The sequence below is a fragment of the Neophocaena asiaeorientalis genome, unplaced genomic scaffold (genome assembly GCF_003031525.2).
Source record: "Neophocaena asiaeorientalis asiaeorientalis breed wild unplaced genomic scaffold, Neophocaena_asiaeorientalis_V1.1 scaffold78, whole genome shotgun sequence".
NCBI lineage: Eukaryota > Metazoa > Chordata > Mammalia > Artiodactyla > Phocoenidae > Neophocaena > Neophocaena asiaeorientalis.
Genome location: NW_020175018.1, coordinates 8,668,153 through 8,681,410, shown reverse-complemented (window position 1 = coordinate 8,681,410; position 13,258 = coordinate 8,668,153). Strand labels below are relative to the sequence as shown.

General features: G+C 36.7%; 1 protein-coding gene across 1 annotated transcript in view; it reads left to right on the top strand.

Moving 5' to 3' along the window:
* STRBP (spermatid perinuclear RNA binding protein) overlaps positions 1-13,258 on the top strand; it is a 130,776-nt gene that overhangs the window by 76,115 nt on the left and 41,403 nt on the right. The window contains exons 2-4 of the mRNA XM_024762280.1: positions 641-809; positions 4,387-4,607; positions 9,494-9,659. Coding sequence (XP_024618048.1) covers positions 807-809; positions 4,387-4,607; positions 9,494-9,659 — 390 coding nt within the window. The 5' untranslated portion in view covers positions 641-806. The remainder of the gene's footprint in view (positions 1-640; positions 810-4,386; positions 4,608-9,493; positions 9,660-13,258) is intronic.

Below are 13,258 nucleotides of genomic sequence, written 5' to 3'. Positions count from 1 at the left end.
GTCATCCATGGGTAATGAAATCAGGATTTAGTGAATATTCAGGAGTCTGGCATAACAGTGCATATAGGTTGAGAGGGAAGTAGGGTCTCTTGGGGGTTAGGGGAGCAGAGCCAAAAAAGCATTCTGAATTTTAGGCCTAAAATGATTAAAGACGAAACATGGTTCCAACATTTGCTGTAAATCTGGCGGCAGTATCAAATGGAAAAGCTTCATGGTTACAATCAACAGTGTTATATTTTCAGGTGTCTTATCTACTTTTCAGATAGGTCTGACTAATGCCAGTTTCTATTGAAAATCTCATGGTTAATTGCAACATTTTTGCCACCAGTAGTAGTATTACTTTTTCCGGTTGTACTTTTTTAATGAATCTCTATCTGTTAATGTATTCATCTCATTGAGTGCAAGTCAGCCAGCTGCCACATTATGGCTACCAGGAGGGTTATTTTTCTGGCCATATCACTTAGGCTCTTGGGCCCAGGCCTTCAAAGGGTGTATTAGCTTTTTGTTTAAAATGAAGTAATTTTCCTCTATAAAGATTGTTTCATTTTTGTCAATAACATGTTTATGGGTTCCACACTCTGATATGAAACTAATTCTAAATAAGCATTTTTGAAAAGTTGTTTTTCTTTTTCTTTTGCAGGTGTATTCTAGAGAACAAGTCTTCAAACACCTTTGCCGTATTGACTCTGAGCTGTCAGGGGACTCAGGCTTATGAGGAGGTACTGTCACAGAAAACAGTGTCTAGTGAAGACGACAAGAAAGAGGGAAAAGGATCGGAAGAAGAAGCTAAAATACTGTAGAAAACCATGGTAGGTTATTATTTATGTTTCCTTAATTTAGTTACCAAAGTTCTCAGTCGCTTGAAGTTGAAACCGTTAACAGTGAAGCCAAGTGAAAAAAAGTGGTGGTAATTTTTTGCTTCAGTGTATCAGCTAAAGATGGCATTCTACTATTTAAGCAAAGCAAATGAGTTCAGATTTATTACGAGCCCTTTAAACCACAAGATGGAGCCCCATGAGCCTGCAGGCCGTAAATTATTAAATACAAAGGAGGGAATGCTCATAAATGACATTTTCTAATAAAACTGGCATTAGCAAACTGATACAAATGGCTAAGGTGACCTTGAACTTGAAATTATGTAATTTTTCTCTAGCTTTCTACCTGAAACTTAGTTTTTTTCCCATGGAAATTAAAAATCCTGAACCAGTCCTTTAAGTAATGATATGAAGCGTTTGGAGTTTATTAAATGTGTGAGTATTTAACTCAAAAAGACACCTTTTTTCACATGCTTTTAATTTTAAAATAATAGGGTCAGGTGTTGAGTGTATTGAGGGCACTGAACTGAATATCATGGAAACCTTGCTTTTTGTGGAAAGTTAATACTTAAATTGAATTTGAGATGTTAGATGAGGTCATAACATCTGGTGCCTAACTTTTTAATTGGTAAAATGTGCTGAATATTTTTCTCCTCATATTTTGGTTCTGGAGGATGCTGTGTGAATTTTTCCATAAGTGAGAAAAGGCTTTAAAAAGATGTTGTAAGTGAGGGAAAAAGCACAAAAATATTAATCATCAGTATGTTTGAAATATGTTGTTTAGCAAGTCTGATGGTATTTCTTTAAATGACATTTGATTTTAAAAAAATTAGTTTTAGAGGTTATAACTTAGTTGACTTACTCTTTAAAGAAGGAATTCTACTAATATTTTAGTTCTGGATGGTGGGGAAAAAATGTTAACTTGGGATTTTCTCTGTCATTTACGTTTATGGTGAGATGTGAAAAATGACACTGTAACTTGTGTTTCTTCCCATATAAATTATTTGCCTTTTCAGCTTATTTATCTACTATAGTCTTGATATTCTTCGAACTTAAAGAAATGTTTTATATGTATTACTTGTCATAGTTGGTGAAAATTCCTTTCCTAGTTTATTCATTTTAAATGTAGCTTTAGATGTCTGGTGTAGAAATTTTGTGTTTACGTAGTTTAATTGGTCAGTAGGTGTTTTCCAGTTTTGCCTTAGATCTCAGGTTTGAAAGAGAACTTTGTTTCTGCATAGTTCTTCCAATTAATTTTTTAATACTTAAAATCAATATGGAGCTTATTTGGGTAAATAAGGTAGCTTTCTTTTTTGGGGGTGGTAATACCATTCATTCAGTTCTTTCATCACTGTTTCATGATACTTGTCCTATCACATCCAGTAGATTCTTGGGTTTAACGTTGGCAGTCTTATGTTTTTTGTGAGAGAAAGGCCAAAGGTTTGTGTTAGGTAGCAGTATGTAATTTTTCTAAGGTGTGGCCAGTGTGCAGGACTGAGTAACTTAATTTAGTAACTTAGTAACTCATCATAAAACTAAATGACAGAGAAAATCTCAAGTTAACAATTTTTCCCCCACCATCGAGAACTAAAATATTAGTGGAATTTTTTCTTTAAAGAGCAAGTTAACTATCAATAAGTTATAATCCCTAGAACAACCTAGCATCTCCAATTTGTTACATGGCTCTTTTGTTTTCTTGTTAACTTATTTTGGGATATATAAGTGAATCTCATGAAGTGGTTAAAAAGTTCTTTTCTTTGTAGCAAAAGACTTCTCCAGTTGGAAAACTGGTCATGGACTTTGAGAGCAAGAAAGAAATCTAGACAGAGATTGGCTTTTGTCTAGAAAAAAGGAAAGCTTCATGATTGATTTTAGTAACTTTTATTATGTAATAATTGAGGGTTTCAAAGGATTATTTACCTTTTTAGTTATAGCTTGCTTCATTTTGTAGGGGACAATGATACTGTAGTATTAATTTACTAGTGTCCAAATTAATCTGATTTTAAAACATTGACATTCAAACAAAAACAAAAGAGACAAGACTGATAAAGCATTGCAAATATATTATTTTGCAGTAAAGACTTTAAAACAAAATATTTACTGTCTGCTAGCACATAATTTCATGTAAGTTAGGGCACTGTAGCCACCCTTTAAGTCAAATACTTTTGGCTTTATGGAAACTCACCAAGTTTTCCTTGTTCATTTTGCTCTGTACTGGTACAAGTGTCTTTATGGTATTTGTAAATTTGGAAATATTCAAAGGTTTTTGGATGTGTGATTCATGAGTGTGAAGGATCTACTCTATTAAATTTTCATGAAATTCATTCTGTTTCTAGGCTGTAATCTGTTCCACTGATTTCTGGGCCAGCATGTCATTTTAATTATTGCTTTTAACATTTTTGATATTTTAGCATAATGGTACCACCCATCCACCTTTGTAGAATAGTTCTTGATACACTCATGACTTCCCTCCCCCCACCCAAAATGAGCTTTAAAATTATTTTTGTTGAGTATTAAAATAAATCTATCTCGAGGGGATTTTGATTGAGAATGTGAATACATTTGTAAATTAGTTTGGAAAATTAATTCTTTTACAATATGTATTTTCCCCATTCTGGAATTTGGAATATCTCCTACTAATCTATTTAAAAAATTAAAGCTGCACACCAAAGTTTGAATGCCAAATAATAAATAATATTCTAATGTGGTCCATAGTTTTACTATCTTGTTCACATATAACTTTGTGTTATTACTATGTTACAAACTCTCAATTTTTCTAGATGCAGAAGTGTCCAGGAGTTTGGAAAGAAGTGACTGGGTATCATGAGTCACCCATATGCATTTATTTCTAGATACTCTGTCGAAGCTAGGAAGTATCTTGTTTCTTGTAGATGATGTGTGATATGGATGACCTTTTTTGACGTGGTATTGAAAACACATAGACTGAGCTAAAATGTGGCATATACATAATACTGAATGTAACTTGGGTGAACTCTTCCAAAATATGAATGAAAGATCTCTAATTTTCTGGTGTGGAGTTTGGCAGGATGGGGTTTTACTTCGTTTCTTGAGCAGTTTTTTTTTTTTTTTTTTTTTTTTTTTTTGGGACCCGGATAGTTCGAATGTTGGTGCATTTAACGTTGTCCCAGAGGTCTGTGAGACTGTCCTCAATTCTTTTTTTTTTTTTTTTTTTTTAGCATTTTTTTTTTTTTTTTTTTTTGTTTTTTTTTTGCGGTACGCGGGCCTCTCACTGTTGTGGCCTCTCCCGTTGCAGAGCACAGGCTCTGGACACGCAGGCTCCGTAGCCATGGCTTACGGGCCCAGCCGCTCCGCGGCATGTGGGATCTTCCCGGACCGGGGCATGAACCCATGTCCCCTGCATCGGCAGGCGGACTCTCAGCCACTGCGCCACCAGGGAAGCCCTTGAGCAGTTTTTCATTGCCTCAGTGTTAACTGTTTCACAGCAGTTTGACAATTAATGCTATGACTTGACTTAAATATATTTGTAAGTCATCCTTTTCAGGTAACATTTCTTTTATTGAAGTAATAGTTTCCTTTCACCTTCTGACAGAGATCTATTAGATCTTTTGCCAATGATGATCGCCATGTTATGGTGAAACATTCAACAATTTATCCATCTCCGGAGGAACTTGAAGCTGTTCAGAATATGGTGTCTACTGTTGAGTGTGCTCTTAAACATGTCTCGGATTGGCTGGATGAAACAAATAAAGGCACAAAAGCAGAGGGTGAGACAGAAGTGAAGAAGGATGAGGCTGTAGACTCCTATTCCAAGTGAGTGTGACCTGACATTTGTGGTGCTGTCCTGTAATGCCCAGGGTCCCGTCCCACTGGGTTACATTTGCTGTTTGGTGTTCTTTGGGTTCTCTCATTTATATGACTGTAAACAAGGAAGTAAATGTTTGTGGAATTTTTCTGAGTTGAATTTGCAGGGAAAGCAAGAAAGGAATAATGATTAGACCAGAAAAAGATGATAGACCTGTTCAGGATGCCTTTCGAGGGAGCAAGCACCAAGCCCTTTTAAAAAAAACTTCTCCTTTTTGGAGGTTATGCTATGTCATCTTTTTCATGTGTTGGTTTAGCCTCCTAAATTCAGAAATAAATAGTAGTGTTTTTTGTCTCTGGGAAAATCATAGAATGTCATTTTTGTCAGGTATTTAAAAATCCTGGTGTAGAAGAGAGAGTGCAGGAGAATATACTGTAAAGGTTTTTATGACTGTATCTGCCTTGTTGATTTCCAGGATCCAGTACAGTATCTTGCATATAGTAAATGCTCATTGGGTATTTGTGGAATGAATGAAGGCCTAATGGGAGCCAGACCCTTCAACAATTATAGCACAGTATTCCCAGTGCTGCAACAACAGTAAGAGATTAATGAGATGAAGCTGAATGATAACTAGGAAACTTTTTATGCCTTGCTAAACTTAGAGTTATTGTTTCGAGCAATGTCACTATGATTGGAATAATTGTATGGTTTACTTCGGAAAATGTAGCTCATTTGACTCTATTGTATTAATAGGATTAAGAACATTACTTTGGCTGCAGCTGGTAAATTGAGGATAGAAGTTACAGAATTCTTTCTCAGGCTTTCAATTCTAGATCTGTGATAAGTAGATAATAGTGGGAAAGTAGTAATAAATTGATATCTTTAACTGAGTGATAGTGTAACCTTTCCATCTTCAGATGAAAGAAAATCAGTATCAGTTTTTAGCTGAAGAATGTATTTTCTTGACTTTGTTAGCTTTTTACAGGTAATATATACATTGTATCCAGTCAGGGACTTGTCAGCTAGAAGTTTCTTGGCAGTAATTCACTTTTTCTTGCATATGATGGCTTTAAAAAAGATACTGTCAAATTTGGGGGTTCATGGTAATTAGTAGTATCATCCAGTAATCTAGCCCAGTCCCAGTGCAAGTTAAATCCCAGTCCCTGTGCAAGTTAAATAGTCACGCATTCCTTATTTATTGATTGACTGATTGGCCACGCTGTGTGGTTTTCGTGGTCTTAGTTCGTGGACCAGGGATTGAACTCCGGCCATGGCAGTGAACATGCTGAGTCCTAACCACTGGACCGCCAGTGAGTTACCACATTACATATTTAAATTGCACGTTGGAATGTGTTTATACCCTTTTAAAAACTTTTTTTTTAATTGTGGTAAAATACATATAAAATTTGCTATTTTTACTATTTCTAAGTGGAGTTTTATTTTTCAGTGAAGTTCAGGCCTTCTAAATACATCTTCTGTTTGCTGTCAAGGCTGAGCAGACCTTTGGAAAGTGCTCCAGTAGACTTTTGCTTAACTGGATCAGGTCACTGAGTTTTCAAGGTTTTTAAAGGATAACATACGCCGTGCTTTGTTTGGATCTTTAAATAGAGTGCTCTGTGTGCAGGCTATCGATTGTCTCTGTAAAGTGTTTCCAGTTTGTGAAACATTCCGGGGTTGAGCACTTGTGTATGGTTCTTCCCATGTGGTAGAACTCAAGGAGTGCAGAACGATCGTGTCCTTAGAACAGAGGCATCCAAGAACAGAGGTGTGTTCTGGTCATAGATACGTATTATGCTCCTGGAGTATGCTAAGCACTACAGAGGGCGTAGAGATGGGGAAGGCTAGCTTATATTTACTAAGCACCTTCTATTGCCAGAGACTGGTAGGCAGCTTTAACCTGTGTGCTGTTATCTTACCTCTTTACAAGCTGACTCACAAGTCAAATAAATTGAATAAGTTTACACTATTTGTATTTTAGGAATATTAGCTTAATTTTAATTAGTTTCCTGTATCTGGGTCACTTGCGTTATAATACGTCATATTCAAATTCATTATTAAAATTCAGAACTGAATTAGGACTTAGTTTCTCTGCTCAGTCATGCTGTCTTGTACATGATAAGACCAAGTATATCATAATTATGATATGGAATTTAATAAGCAAGCTAATAATGGCTAGTTAAGAATGTCTACCATTTATTGAGTGCCAATTACTGTACCAGATTACTTTTCACATTATTTTACAACAAACCTGCTAGTCTCTATTATTATTATCCCCCTTCTCCACCCCCATTTTACTTAAGAGATTTCCACTACTTATGAGAAAACAGGAACTCAGAATCATCAACAAACTTTAACTTGCTTAAGGTCAGTGAATGAGTGTGTGGTGGAGTCAGGATTCACATTCAAGTCTGTCGGACTCCCGATCCAGTTTGCTTAGCATCTTTACTTCACGTATCTGTGACAAAAATGTGAAAATACAGAGCAGGGAGAGACTATATGCTGGTTCGGGGGATCAGAAAAAACTTTATGAAGGAGGTAGCGTTTGCAGTAGGTCCAGAGGATGAGTAGGGTTTTGTCAGGCAGTGGAAGTGGAAGAAGAAATAAATCTCAGCAAAGATCTAGGTGTGAGAAAGTATAGGGACTGTTTAAGGAATATTGAGCTATTAATATATGCCAGGCTCTGGGCTAAGTTCATTACTTACACTAATTAAATGACATTCTCAGTACCACTCTGAGGAAGGTATTATTTCTTTTCTACAAATGAGAAGGCAGGCTCAAAAGAGTCAAGTAATTTGTAATTTGTCCAATGTCACACAGTAAGTGGCAGAGCTGGGATTCGAAGCAGGAAGTCATGCTGTCTCCTCAACTGCCTCCCAATATGCTCATGTCTAAGTGTTCAGTGGAATACCAGGAAAATAACAGGCAGAGTTCCATCCATGTGGTGCTTTTGGAAGACTGTTCTGGTTGCAACATACTGTATACATACAGTAGCTGAGATAGATGGTAGGGGTTAGTTTTAGTAAGGCCAGTGGAGAGGAAGTTATTGAGGTGGTCTAGGTAAGAGGTAGTAAGAGCCTGAAAAGAAGCTAGTTTCAAGGCAGGGGTTTGAGGGTGATTACAGAGGGGGAATTTAAAAACTGTTACTAGATTTGGGAGAATGAGAAGATGAAAGAACAGGGATATAGAAGAAAAAAGAATCAAAGATGAGACTCTGTTCTTTTTTTTTTTTTTTGCGGTACACGGGCCTCTCACTGTTGTGGCCTCTCCTGTTGCGGAGCCCAGGCTCCGGACGCGCAGGCTCAGCGGCCATGGCTCACGGGCCTAGCCGCTCCGTGGCATGTGGGATCTTCTTGGACCGGGGCACGAACCTGTGTCCCCTGCATCGGCAGGCGGACTCTCAACCACTGCGCCACCAGGGAAGCCCTAGACTCTATTCTTAATATCAAATAATTCCATACTTGGTTCACTTCCTTCAAAATGCTTTTTCTTTCTTTCTATACTTGTACCACCCTTATAGTTTTTCATTGATTTAACGTTTACTGAATCTCTAAGGAGTGTCAGGCACTGAGCCGTGGCTGGGTTATTTATAACTTCCTGTCTTGTTTCCACTGCCACAATTTACTTCTGTCCCTTCTCCTTTCTCTAGTTCATTCCCCACTCTGCTGACTTGGGCCCAACTCTGCTGATTCTTTGCCTCCAGCTAGAATGACCTTTTTTTCTATTTAACCAAATCACGACTCTGCTGAAGTCACACTTGCAGGTTGCCTTGCTTGACCAACTCTCTAATTTTGACCTCTCTCTTTTCTGAAATTGGGAAGCAGCTGTAATTATATAAAGAACTTGAGTGTTATGGTCAGACCGACTTCAGTTTGAATCTCGGCTTTGCCATTTTACTCTCTCTGTGAACTTGAGCAATTAATCACTTTTTCTGAGATTCGCATTCCTTGTCTTTCAAATACAGGGCTCTCTTTGTAAGGTTTAATGAGATCTGTGGCACTCAGTTTATTCTCAGATGTCACCTTTCTCTTCCCTTTGAAGCAGGTTTTAAACAGTTTTTGTACTTAGTCTGCAGTGTGAGCCTCAGGAGCTGGAGAGTTTGGAGCTCCTTTAGTATGTTTTCCATACTCAAACAGTTGCTTGCTTGTTGAATGACCGCTCAGTTTAGTTACATTTTCACTTGTGATTGAGGGAAATGAACCAATAGGAAACTTTTCGTATTAAAATCGATAGATGTTAACAGTATTCTTAGGCACCATTCATGACTTGATGTCCTTTGAATGTTTGTTCTTTTAGCTACCGCTGGATATGGAATGCCTGTGTTGGCAGATCATCTTTGGGTTCCTCAGCTCTTTACTTTTATCACATTATTTTCCTTTCCCCAGAAACTTTTATGGATTCCTAGAATGCTACAGCTAGAAGGGATGAGCTAAGGCTTATCTAGCGGATAGCCATTTTACAGTTACATATACTGAGCCAGCAGGCACCACTAGGAGTAGAGCTCAGGTCTTTTAATTTCCACCCTGATGCTGCTTCTTAGTATACCACGGTGTTCATGTTTCTCACAATTCTTTAATTACTTAATTAAAAGACAGAAGGAGGAAGTCAGAAAAATTGAAAAGATATTTAAGGGGATACAGTATTTTTGGATTTTCCTAAGCAATATAGATTTAATAAAGTATTGAAAGATCTGTAGTCTGAAATATTCTCCCTATTGATTCTTTGTGGTAGATAGTTTATGAGCCTTAAATCTGAGATGTACTTTTGCAGAATTTTGGATATTTGGATTTATGTTCTCCCTTATCAATTCATATGGTTATCCAGAAAGCCAAGTGATGATGAAGTTATAGTTTGGGAAATAGGTTGTGAAAGTAATCATTCAGACTTTTATTTTTAGGGATCAAGGTGGTCGAACATTATGTGGTGTAATGAGGATTGGCCTGGTTGCAAAAGGCTTGCTGATTAAAGATGATATGGACTTGGAGCTGGTTTTAATGTGCAAAGACAAACCCACAGAGACCCTGTTAAATACAGTCAAAGATAATCTTCCTATTCAGATTCAGGTGAGTACAGTTTAATTGTACCTCTAGGATAATTTGTAAAAAGGTAAAAATAGGCCGTGACCTTGATAAATTTAATAAGAAATTGGTAATAGTAAAGGGTAGGTACAGACAAGAGGAATTGCTACTCTGGGTCAGTGACTCTTCCATCACATCTAAGGCAAACTTCTGGTGATTAGTATTAAGGATATATATACCAAATTAAGATGGCTCTTAAAGTACAGTCTTAAATTTTTCAGATGTGTCTTGCTGACAGTCTTCATGTTTTCCAGACTAGGCCTCTCAGCATTATAAAACTCTTAGAAAGGTTGGTATAATGCAGAAAAGAATTGAAAGATCAAAAAGAGCCTAGACAACTGGAGACTTCCATAGATGATAATTTTTTGTAAATTGAAGACTGTTAATTTAACTTCACTCATTCATTCTGTTAATGGAAAGTCGCTATTAATTCCTTGTTTCCAAACCTTTTTCACATTGGGATGCATTTAGACAATTTTAATGTTGTCATGCTTCCTGGAGGATGCTGCTGGAGGCTGAGGGCTCCTCAGGGCTCAAGTCAACCGGTTCGTCTGGGGCTGTGGTCACCTTAGGACCTGCTCTGCCAGCCTGCTCCAAGGGCTAGTTGCATCACTAATTGGGAAGCAGTGATCACCTTTCAATTTCAGATGTGTTATCTGTGGTATAATTAGATTATAGCTTTTTGATGATTTCATATCAGTTAGTCCTTACATCCATGTCACATAAATAGATACGAGTATACAAGGTCAAACTGTTGAGTTGTTGAACGCTCTCTTTTTTTGTTGTTGGTTTCCTGTATTTGTATTTCTTCTAAAGAGACTTTTTCCCCCCAAGTAATAAGAATTCTAAATTTGTTTTTATTAGCTTTGTTACTGGATCATTTTCTTTCATATTCACCAACTGATCTTCAAAACCATCTTTCTGATTTTTTAATCTACTGTTCCTGACACTCAAATTTGTGTTACTTGTTGACACATTCTCCTGTGTTAACTTCTGGAGCACTGTTTTATTTTATCATTTTTAGATCTTAAGGTTTTCTAAGTGACTGAACAAACATTTGGCTTTTCCATTTTCAATTCTGATTGGAGAAAGTTTTCTGTTCTTTCAAGGGTTAAATTCATTTCTTTTAAAAAATTATTTTAAATCCTTATGTGATCATTTGGGGAGGGAGAGTGGTAAGCAACATGGAGTACAATAAAGCTTTAAGAAATGGAAAGCGCAGTAACGGGTTTCTGAATAACTATACTTTTTGTTATCAGAATGTTAACAAAATTCATCTTTTTTCCATTATTTTTTATATTGTTTTAAAATTTAATCTTTATTTCTGCTTTTATTGTAGTGAACATTGTTACTCTTAGATCTATGCTAAAGCAGTGATCAAAGGGTTGGACATAGAGGCTTTTCCAACCATCTCACCCCCTTTTCTGTTCCCCTTAGTGAGTCCTGTTTATGAGAGTGGTCATATTTTCAGGTATGTCAGGATGGAAAAAGGGTTGAGAACCATTTGCACTAAGAAACTGAAGTTCTTATCTTGACGATCTGTCGTATTTCTTGAGTATTGAAGATAGAGGAGATTGGAGCTTCAGTTGCATTAATAGAACTTTCTCTGTGTAGATCACAACTGTGTGAACTCTGCATTTTCTCTCCTGAGTGAGGGTCTTTATTTCTGGGCACCACAGTTTTAAAATGTTCTTGTCGAGCTAGCAGGTGTTCAAGGAAGGGACCCAGGAGAGAGTGTGGGCTGTGTAAACTGTTTCAAAGTTGAAGAGAGGAGGGCTTTTTAGCCTAGAGAAGCCGAAAAAAGACACAAATATCTTTAGATCTTTGAAGAGCTTCTTGGAAAAGGTAAAGGTGGCCTGAACTCTTAAGACCAGTGGTGGACATTATAAGAAACAACAGAAATTAACACAGCATTGTGAAGCAATTATACTCCAATAAAGATGTATTAAAAAAAATTTTTTTTAAACTGCTGAAAAAAAAAAAAGAAACATATTTGAATTTACCATAGCCAATAGAGTAATCCGGCAGTGAAACCGGCTGCTTTGTGTGATGGTTAGATCCATGACCATAGGTGTTTGGGTAAAGGTACCCAAATAAAATGGTTATGTAATTGTACACCCATTTTATATTAAATTGTATACATGTACACACATATATACACCCACATATGTACACATAAGCACAGACATAGTTTTATTACTAATAATATTTCAGAAAATCATTTTAAATGTGATTTTTACCTTTAAAAATCACTACCTCCCCTTCGTTTTCTTGGTGTTTATTTGGAAAACCAGTCTCTGATATGATATGATCTTATTTTCTTGTGAATTAAAAATCTTTTTCCTGAGCACTTATTATAGCAAAACTTTCAGTTATCAAAGTACCTTAATTAATTGGGGTTGTACCATACCTTTTCTCTACATACTCTTTTCTAGGGTGATTTTAGTACTTCCTTGAGCAAGGGAGAAGGATGACCAAAACCAGAATCACTTAGAATTAGTCTAGCCCAAAACTCATACCATATGTTTATTACTTTGGATGTGTCTTATGGTGATCTGCATGTATAATTTTTTTAAGACATATACATGAGACCTATTTTTAATTTTTTTAAATTTTATCGTTTAAAATATTTTATCTATCTATCTATCTGGCTGTGTCAGGTGTTAGTTGTGGTGTGCGGGCTCTTCATTGTGTCACGTGGGCTTCTCTCTAGTTGTGGCGCATGGACTCAGTAGTTGCAGCACGTGGGCTCTCTAGTGGCTGTGGGCTCTCTAGTTGTGGCACGTGAGCTCAGTAGTTGTGGCGTGTGGACTCTCTAGTTGTGGCGTGCAGGCTCTAGAGCGTGCAGGCTTAGTTGCCTCGTGGTATGTGGGATCTTAGTTCCCCGACCAGAGATCGAACCCGCGTCCCCTGCATTGGAAGTTGGATTCTTAATCACTGGACCATTGAAATTTACTTTCAATTTCAAACTAAATTGAAAATTTTAGTTTGCTTTTTCTCTGATACACCTTTAATACTCTTATAGTGGCAAAATGAATGTGAGCCGTTTTCTGCTTTTTCTCTGTATCCTAGTTCTGGTTTTTCTAGCCACTGTGTGGCTTTTCCCTTCCTTGGTTTCCTCTGGTCAAAATTAAGGTAATGAATTTTCTATTTTCTGTCTTTTTTGGGATGTTTAATGGTAAAATGCTGGTTTTATATAAATGGCTTTTAGTTCCTTCAATGCTCAGTGATGAGCAGAGACCCAGGAGTGTTTCCGTTCAGCTATTTATGTCAGATAATAGATACTAAATTTCACCACCAAGAATGGCCCTGCACAACTTATTAAACTATTAACTTTAATGATACGTTAAATATAACAATATATGATTCTAATTGGTGATTATTTTTTGTATGTGTATAATTGTATGTTAAAAGAAGCAATGTACATTTCCCTGTGGATGTCAGATGACTTGCCCTGAAGAAGGTCTCACTTGAATGATCTCTGAGACCTGTTGTTAGGAAGTTAGTTACTTGTTTATATTAACTTTTTTGCTGATGAGTGACTGTGCAGAGATCCTTTTTTATTCATTCTTACTTGATTTTCT